Consider the following 9,244-nt stretch of genomic DNA (forward strand, 5'->3'; position numbering starts at 1 on the left):
ACTAAACAGTCTAAACACTAGTCAAATCTGCAGTTGTCCTTTTGTTGACGGAATGACAAATTAAATGAAAATAAATTATAATCCTTTAGCCAGTTATCTGATTTTATTCGTTTGGCCAACAAACAGTAGGCCTAACAATGTAAAACAAAAAAAAAGGTCGGTCAAGAACGGCTTGGTAACTCTTCGCATTACAATTTATTACATATAGATTAAAAATTAAAATTATTAAGGGGACAATTTGTTTGGGTCCTGATAAATTCCCCTCAATAGTGTTCCACTGTTCTAAAAAAAAGAGCAGTTTCAACGTATTCTCTAAAATCAGCAAAGGCGCGGCCTAAACGTTGGCATTTGCATAAATACTGTATTTATTAGCCTAAAACCTATTTTTAGGTACTGTACTGTCGAAGCGATCAAAAGGGAAATTCCAGGTATAACTAGTATTATCAAGGTCAACGGCAGCTCCAATGTTTATGGTCTATTTGTAACGTTAAAAGGTTTATTACAGACAGCACAGGGGTGAACGATTGTGTCTTTTGAATTAGAATTAGAATTGTTTGTGCTGAATTTCACTCGAGGAGGAAATGATATGTTTAGGCTTAAATCATAAATACATGCTCTCTCACGACAGACAGTTCACTGAGTGTGGAAAATGAACGATGTTTTAATGATTCAAGAAAATTCACCTCCTCGAAGTAAATTACACTTTACCAAACACGGTTAACCTAAACTAATTTTGACCAACATTTCCCCATACAACACCGCAAAATCGGTGGGTAATAGTAGTGCCTTTTCATTTCAATCAATCAACCATACAATGATAACAGTAAAGATATTAACATATTATTGTGTAGATCTGACCTGTGTGTTTATGAAACTGTGAATTTACTGCATTCTGTCATCACTTATCTGTTATTATCATGGTCATAATCTACTTCCGCCTGCTCCCACACTCCAAATAATCAATTAATAAATAATGTATTAACTCAGAGTTTACCGAGAACTCGTCTTCTCATAAGAAATTAACAAAAAAGAATATAGTTCAAGATCAACTTTATTTAAACAGAGAGACCACAAGTTGGTCTTGTACTGTACATACAAAATAAAATTTATTATATACTTATACTTACTTATATCACACTAATTTTTACTTGCTCTAAAATATTTAAATCTAAATAATAAAGCTGCTTGACTATTCAAATAATTGGTAGTCATACGTAGCCATACAACCAGGAAATAACAATGTCTTCCATAACTAAAAAAGTATACATTATACTAAAATAAAAAGTTATATAAAATGTTTATAGGCCATCAATTTCTAAACAAAAAATGTAAATGTAGGCCTATCTATCATAAGAAAGTTTATTAGATAAATTTATTAGAACAAAATTATTTATTTGAACTTTAATTATAGCATTTTAAGTATGCTAACACTCAGCATTTTGATTAAATTTTATTTTCGTAATGATTTTAGTTGCTTTGAATAAAACATTGCAAACTACAGACTATTTCATGAAGGAGATCAACAATATCGATTTTATCATCAGGTGCAAGGCTCTGAGTAAAGAGTCATGAAGTACAATTCATAGGAAGAGAATTATTTCAGATAATTTGCATAAAATCTGAATTATTCCAACAATTCTGCCGGGCTTGACGGAAGTTTCAATTGCTTCAACTTTGCAACAAATTCGTCGATGTTGCTTTCTTTGAAGATTGATTGCTCAAATTCTAAATCATATATCATTCCCCAACTACTTTCGTATTTCTTAACTGGATTGTTATAGTACCCATCAATCTTTGCTACATCTTTTGAAGTTATTCCCTTTCCAAATTTCATTATCTTCTGTCTGTAACTGCTGAAGTTGGTAATTTCTATTGGCCTAACTTCTGGAAATGATAGTTTTTCTTTTCTGATCTTCTTTTGTAAAGCATAATGTGCTGTAAGGTTTATTGTATCATATACGATAGAGATGTCATCAGAACTTAGATCATCTGATTCCTCTAATGCATTTAACCAATCTATTGTACTATTACGTGTTTTATGATTTTGTGTAGGAACATGGTCTCCAAACAACACCATCAACATAATTCGGCACTCCGGTCTCGCATCGTAATACGCTGACACGGTCGTTTTGAAAAGCTTGTAATCATCGTCGGTCAATTCTGCAAATCAGGAAAAAGGTTTGGTAATTGGACTCAATCCGTTCATTTGTGAACAAAAATATTGAAAGTGGTATAAGGCATTGTCCCACGTTCTCATTATAGGCCTATATGTTATCGGTTTTACGAATTCTAAATTTAGGCTGAAACGCTTAGGAAAATTTGAGTATTCATTCAGACATTTTTGTCAATGCATTGTATAATACAACATTAGTCACTTAAAGGGATACGTACCTGCTACTGCTGTTGATGTTGCTTCCACGGCACTCCCACCAGCAACTGGTTGTTCACCTGCATCAAATAAATAAGAACAGTAGTTGAATAACCGATACAGAAGAACCAATTTCTATAAACAGGTTCTAATTATCGTTTTATTTTTAACAAATTAACATACTGTAAGATATACATTTTTTTATCCAGACAGAGACCAGAAGTTTAGAACTTATCATCAATCGTTCTCCACCCTCTCCCCCCTCCTTCCCCCTTCTTGAACAAGTATATATATACTGTAATTGCAAATTTACCGTATGACGTCAGTCCGGAATGTGGTCAGCTATGCTGGCCATACAAAACAATATTGTAGTAAGCTACTAAAATTATAATTAGACAATTTTATGCTGTTATTTTGATTAATTTAAATATACGTTAATAATTTAGCACTGTTTTACATACATACCAAGCAATTTGACTTTTGCACTCGCATTCAACTGATTGGCAAATCTCTCCAGTTTCTTCCATGTGTTTAATTTTAACTCTTTCTCCAAATAAAACACTAAATCCCATTTATTTGTAATGCCTTGTGAACTTAATGAGTAGAAGCTAATCAAGTTATGTAAATCACTCTTGTCTTCTTCCGTGATTTCATCCATAGCTTTATAGAAAGTTTTACGATGTGAAGACAAACTTTTCCCACCCTTGTCATCATAGTCTTTACCAACTTCCTTTTTGTATTTAGTTACACTTGCTTTTGCGTCGGCGTTTTCTGTCACGTCTGCAATTTCTGACATAATTTTAACATTATTGTATGCGATGATGCCTTTAGTTTTAAGTTCATTAAACAAATCCATTCCTGAGTTGTGTTCCTTAGACAATACACCAATTGGTAGATGATCATGCAGAAGAAATCTCAATTCCCGTCTTCTATCCCCAGGATAAGCATTACTGAATTCTTGACGAAAGTCTGTAAAGCTATCATCCATTTTGTTACTGAAAAGAATTTAGTTTATAATTGAGACTTTAGAAATTGTCCTACCAAGACAATCTAACAACAGAAAACTGTTGCCAAAAGTGTACACTTATCTGTAAGGCATGGAACTGATCGTGTCGTAGCCACAGATAACCCCTTTGATATAAGAAATTATTGTTTATTTACAGCATCTTAAACAGTATCCTTTAGATATGAGTAATATAAATATGTTATTATGTCTATAAGCCCTATTATTATGATAACCACATTTCGAGAGGACCATACTCGCCTTATCAGTTTAATATTTATTCAGTCCTATGCACTGTGAACAGAGTTCACTATAATATCTCTATGATTGTAAAACATTAATCAACCTGCCAAACCGAATGCACATATTCTATAAGAGGCCTATCGAACGTTGTATTTTCTAATAGTAATATGTGTAATTTATTATAGACAGACTAGCTAGTAGAGTACTAATTTCTTACGATTTAATACGATACTGTAAATAATTGATGAACGATAACTATAGGCATATACAGACTACGGTTATGAAATTAATTTCCCCGGAATAGAAATAGGCCTACAAGTTTTATTGTATAGTGTTGTTATCTCGCCTGTTTGTCGCGTTCGGTATGAGCGACGGTGTGTAATACTCTGAATTGAAACATCAAATAATCCGCAATTATTCCTTTATTATGGACCCATCAAATTAACGGTAGACCTATGAGACATGTTATGCAATAATTATACTTACCTTTTACCTTTCCTTTACTTAGGAAAACTAGGGTTAGTTTTAATCTTTCTTTCCCCTCTACAACTGCCACAGTACGGAGATCAGGTCACTGAAGCGACGAGTGATCGCGTCTTTTCTTTGTTATGCATAATTACGATTGATGGATCTATTTTTAGGAATTGTATTTTAGGTCAAAATCAAACTGCAATTTATTCTGATAACGGAAGAAAGAAACAGTTTCAATCAAATTTAATATTAATTCCAAAACCAATACTATAACATTAACATGCAAATGATTAAAAAAATGAAACATAATTCAGAAAGCACATCTTTATTACATGAACAACTGAGTATTGTTCAATAAAAAACATTATCTAGGCCTATAATTTATGATATACTGTATATCCGAAGGCAAATTACTGAAAATGGATAATGCTGTGGGTATCACCGGCTGGATCGCAATGAAGATACAAGTAGAATAAGCAACCTCGCAACCAATACTATAACATTAACAATAATATATGAAAGGATTAAAGTTGAAACATAAGTCAGAGAAGCAAGCTGCGTATTGTTAATTTCAACAAAAACATTATATATAATTTACTATATACAAAGGCTGATTATACTGAAAATGATAATGCTGTGGATTAGGCAGTGGCTCTATTTAAATCAGTATTGTTATTTGTATTGAAAAGTACACGAACATAGACGTAGGCCTATCTATAAGCGGAAACATATATGTTTCACTATAGCGGAAAAAACACCAATTTACCAGACTCACTTTTCTTAAGTATCACATATTTATATAAGGACGAAACTGAGACTTAAAAATATTATGTTTATGTGAATGAACCATTGCTTCATTTAAATGTTCATAGTTAGTTTTTAGTTAACATAAAGTAGCCCAGTGATAGAGTAGGCCTATTTAGCTTTTATAATTGACCGTGACGTCACGCAGGAACTTATTTATATATTGCAATAGGCCATACAAATCAGATGAGTTAGTTATGCGTCGAGGAAATCGTTAATAATAATAATACTTATAATAAATAAATATTTATATATAAATCAAATTACTGAAAATAATGACAATGCTGTGGGTATCAGTGGCTGGATCTCAATTGAGATACAAAATAAAATAAGCAAAAAGCTAAATCAAAACGATAAAGTAAAACAGCCAGACATAAAATGCAGAGCTTTCGGGCAACACTAGCCCTTCCTAAGTGCAAGAAGAAAGGAAGATTATTATATACCGTATAACACTGATATGTTCTTCCCTACAGAGAAGAACCGCCTTGTAATTCACATCCTTCGAATAATTCTAAATTATTCAAACGATTCTGCAGTGGATGGAAGTTTCAATTTTTTCAACAGTGCAATGAATTCTTTGATGTTCTTTTCTTTGATGATGTTTCTAAATTCTAAGTCATATATCATCTTCCAGCTACTTTCGTATCTCTTAACTGGAGTATTATAGTACCCATCAATCTTCGTTACATCTTGTTCGCCTATGCCCCTTCCAAATTTCATTATGTTCTGTCTGTATGGTGTAAATGTAGAAATCGGGATCTTTTTTACTTTTGGGAATGATGGTAGTTGTGCCTGAATCTCACGTTGTAAACCGTATTGGCCCGTCAAGTTGATTGTATCGAATATTATAGAGATATCATCGGAACTTAGATCATCGGTTTCAGCTAATGCATTTAAGAAATCTATTGTGGTATTGATTGTTTGCTGTTGTTGTGTTTGCACGTGATCTCCAAATAACACTCTAAGCATAATGAGACAATTTCTGTCATCGTAATACGCTGACACAATCATTTTCAGGAGCTTAAAATCATCCTCATTCACTTCTGCAAAATTAGAAAAGATATTCGTGTGATTTATTTAATTTATTTATGGTATATAAAAAGTACAACACGATAGCACACATCTATAAAAATACAACTATATATTACACAAAAAAATACAATTACAATGTTAAATTAATAAAATGGGAATATTAAAATATAATTATACTATATATAAAAATTAATTGATTATCTTCAATTGATTATTTTAACATTTTATTGTTGTTGTTGTCATATTGCACAATTAACGAGGCATTCAGTCATTACAACCAGCAATTAATATAGATGAAAACTTAAACTGATGATAAGTGGTAGTTGTAGTAGGATGGATATTCTGTGTTTTTGTTTGGTAACAAGTAGGCCTACTCATTACTCTTTGTTGTCGTGTCTTAGGAAAGATAATATTCACACAATAGCTTAATAAAGTCAACACTAATTCCAAATTACGTTAGAAAATTCTAAATCTTGCGTGAGATAATTTCCAGAATGATTGTGAATCAAAACTGTGGGTTTGAACACAGGTTCAACTAGGAACCATTCAGCATGGATCCAGGACGTGACTTATTTCCACTTTTAGGATTAAGATTTTGTATTATAGATAGAAGGTTATTCTAATGTTGTCATGTATCATGATCTTGTAAAAAAATAAATTAAAAGCATAACAAGAAAAAATGATGTACAGTGATCTGTTAATACGTATCCTTTCCACAATGTTTATAGTAACACTTTTATAATGTTGTGCTCATGGTTTTACCATAGATCAATTAGCTCAGCAATTTATTGTTACAGATTATTTCTTTTAAACTCTGTCTACAAAAAGTGTGATGTACTCAAATATGTAGTTATATGCCCAAATATGGTAGTGGTATGACATCATCATGTCCATATATGTGCATCATGACATCACATTTTTTGTCACATAAAGTTTAATAATGTCGACAGAGCTTTAGGCAAATTGTTTGCGCAACATCTGGCATTCCTCACACTTCCCTTAAAAAAGGCAATCATAAACAACAGGTTTCTGATTCGGTTGGTTTTACTTCTTACCTGTTCCTGTTGTTGCTGGTGTAGGCCTTGATGTTGTCGATGTAGAGTCTGTCACTACACCACCAATAGGCCCAGCAAATTGAAGGCCATCTGTAGCTGAAAACATGAATAAAAAAACATTGTTTTTATAAGATGTATTGTATCCCAAAAACATGAAAAAATGAAAATTAATAACTCAGACTTTGAATAGACATTTTTATAGTTTTAATAAAGTTCTAAAGAAAAAATAAGTGTTTACTTATAAACAATTATTGTTATTTTGTCAATCAATCATTCTTTTTTTGATAACGAACATTCTGGAGTATTTTAATTGAAAACTGCATTAACAGGAGTGAATGTATGTGATTAATGTCTCATCTACAGCTTTTTTTTTTAAATAAAACCTAAATTCAAGCTAGGCTGATACATAATGCTATATACAAATAGGCCTCTATGAGGAAATACATTATCAAATGACTTAATATGAACTAAGCTTTAACATAAAGGAAGTGAATACGTAGGCCTAAACTTGACACACAAACGTATGCTCAAAGTAAGTTGTGCACGTTCATTTAATACCAATAGACTACGGTTTGTCAACATGTCAATTGATATTGGTAAACCTACGTACCTGTTGACATAGGTGTTGCTCCTCTTGTAATAGGCCTACTGACTTCTTGGCCTGTAAAAATAAAATTTAAAAACAGACGTCTTCGTTTAAAAAAAAGTGCTACGGTATCATAGATGATAATAAAGTGCATTTTTTAAGATATAGGCTAAATCCTATTTTAATCAAAATATAGAAACAAGCAATACATAAGGCGATTGGTTATCCAATGCGTATACGCCTTAAATTCAAATAAGCAGATCCAATTGTAAAAGTATATGTCATGAACCGTATAACTATAAGCCTAGACGATGCAACTTTAAAAATACGTACCAATTAAGATGGACTTGGCTGTTTTGTTCAACTGATTGGCAAAGCTCGTCAACGACTTCTGTTCATCTTTTAATTCCACTTCTTTTTCCAGATGAAAAACTACGTCCCATTTATTCTGGTGGCCAAGATGACGTAATCCGTAGAATCCAACCAAGTTCTCGACATCACCCCCGTTCTCCTCCGTCATTGCAATTATAGCTTTATAAAGATTTTTACGATACAAAGACAAATACATACTTGTCCCACTTCTGTCATATTGTGCACCGACTTCTGTTTTGTAATTCTGCACACTGGCTTTTGCTTGGGCATTTTCTGTCAAGACTGCGATTTCTGACATAACGTTGACATTATTGTATGCGATAACGCCTTTATTTTGAAGTTCATTAAATAATTCCATTCCGGAGATATTTGTACGTGCCAATACACCGATTGGTATGTAGTCTTGTAGAAGAAATCTCAAATGTCGTCTTTTATCTCCAGGATACGCATTGCTGAATTCTTGACGAAAGTCTCTAAATGTGCTCTCCATTTTTTAGGCCTGAAAAAGGAGTAAATTATAGATCAACATGGTTATTAAACTGCCTCGAATAAGAAGGAAGAAATAAGAAGTAGCCTACTTAGAAATATACCGTAAATTACACTGACTTACCGTAAATGTTACACAAACTACAGCAACGCCTTGTAATACCAATTTGACAATTCTTGTAATGAAATGCTTTGATCTTAAATCGGTGTAATTTTAACAGTAGTTTTATACGGCTAAAATGCTCTAGTATCATGTACAAAGTACGATACAACAAGTCGTTGTATTAGGTTAAAACTGTTTTTTTGCCAACTCAGAATATGAAGAGAGGAAACAAGCTTCCTCTATACTACGTACACACCGGAAGATATTATAAAGAGGACATTGAACATGCTGTCAACAATGAAATATTGTTTTCTATATGGTTTGTGGTCGGATGTGTTGTGTGTCTAATTTCCTAGTGATTTTTTGTTTGGTTGGGTGGCGTAATAGTGAAGGGGAGTGGAGAGGAGGGATCTATATAACAAGGGGTCGCGGGGTTTCATGCCCCATGTGCACAGCGATAATAAGTTTTTAAAAAAAAGATAAATGAAAGGGAAAAAACATGCCTAACTAAATTTAGGTCTGTCTTTTACACATAACAATATATATTAGATTGTGTTGCCTCTAATAGAACATCCTGTTACAAATCTGTTATAATGTTCTGGTATTGTAGATTTATTGCCTGGTATTGTAGCTTTGGGGAAAATAATCAAATATCTAAAATAAATAAAGCAGAAGTATAAGAATAAGTTACTCACACTTATAATGTATGTAAAATCATGGA

At 32.6% G+C, this 9,244-nt stretch overlaps 2 protein-coding genes across 3 annotated transcripts in view; both read right to left on the bottom strand.

Moving 5' to 3' along the window:
* The window catches only part of LOC144849675 (uncharacterized), a 36,339-nt gene extending 27,620 nt beyond the window's left edge, over nt 1–8,719 (bottom strand). Inside the window, exons 1-5 of one of the 2 annotated variants that reach the window (XM_078706672.1) lie at nt 8,545–8,719; nt 7,896–8,433; nt 7,587–7,637; nt 6,977–7,072; nt 4,500–5,929 (exon numbers count right to left, since the gene is read on the bottom strand). In XM_078706672.1, coding sequence (XP_078562798.1) covers nt 5,406–5,929; nt 6,977–7,072; nt 7,587–7,637; nt 7,896–8,424 — 1,200 coding nt within the window. In that variant the 5' untranslated portion in view covers nt 8,425–8,433; nt 8,545–8,719 and the 3' untranslated portion in view covers nt 4,500–5,405. Of the gene's footprint in view, nt 1–4,499; nt 5,933–6,976; nt 7,073–7,586; nt 7,638–7,895; nt 8,434–8,544 lie in introns of both variants that reach the window. The other variant, XM_078706671.1, reaches the window with a different exon arrangement.
* On the bottom strand, nt 1,141–4,244 carry LOC144850161 (uncharacterized). The gene is made up of 4 exons (XM_078707381.1): nt 4,101–4,244; nt 2,834–3,363; nt 2,392–2,448; nt 1,141–2,160 (listed from the first exon to the last, which is right to left on the bottom strand). The coding sequence occupies exons 2-4, from the start codon at nt 3,354–3,356 to the stop codon at nt 1,625–1,627; spliced, it is 1,116 nt and encodes a 371-aa protein (XP_078563507.1). The 5' UTR covers nt 3,357–3,363; nt 4,101–4,244; the 3' UTR covers nt 1,141–1,624.
* Nucleotides 8,720–9,244: the final 525 nt, after the last annotated feature.

This window comes from Antedon bifida, chromosome 8 (assembly GCF_963402885.1).
Source record: "Antedon bifida chromosome 8, ecAntBifi1.1, whole genome shotgun sequence".
In the NCBI taxonomy this organism is placed as follows: domain Eukaryota; kingdom Metazoa; phylum Echinodermata; class Crinoidea; order Comatulida; family Antedonidae; genus Antedon; species Antedon bifida.

Bases quoted from the DNA above. Each gene is read 5' to 3' on its own strand.
- LOC144850161 (XM_078707381.1), bottom strand. From the start codon at position 3,356: ATGGATGATAGCTTTACAGACTTTCGTCAAGAATTCAGTAATGCTTAT. The intron at 2,449-2,833 runs GTATGTATGTAA...TATTTGATGCAG, and splicing joins TGCAAAAGTCAAATTGCTTG to GTGAACAACCAGTTGCTGGT. The intron at 2,161-2,391 runs GTACGTATCCCT...CCTGATTTGCAG, and splicing joins AACATCAACAGCAGTAGCAG to AATTGACCGACGATGATTAC.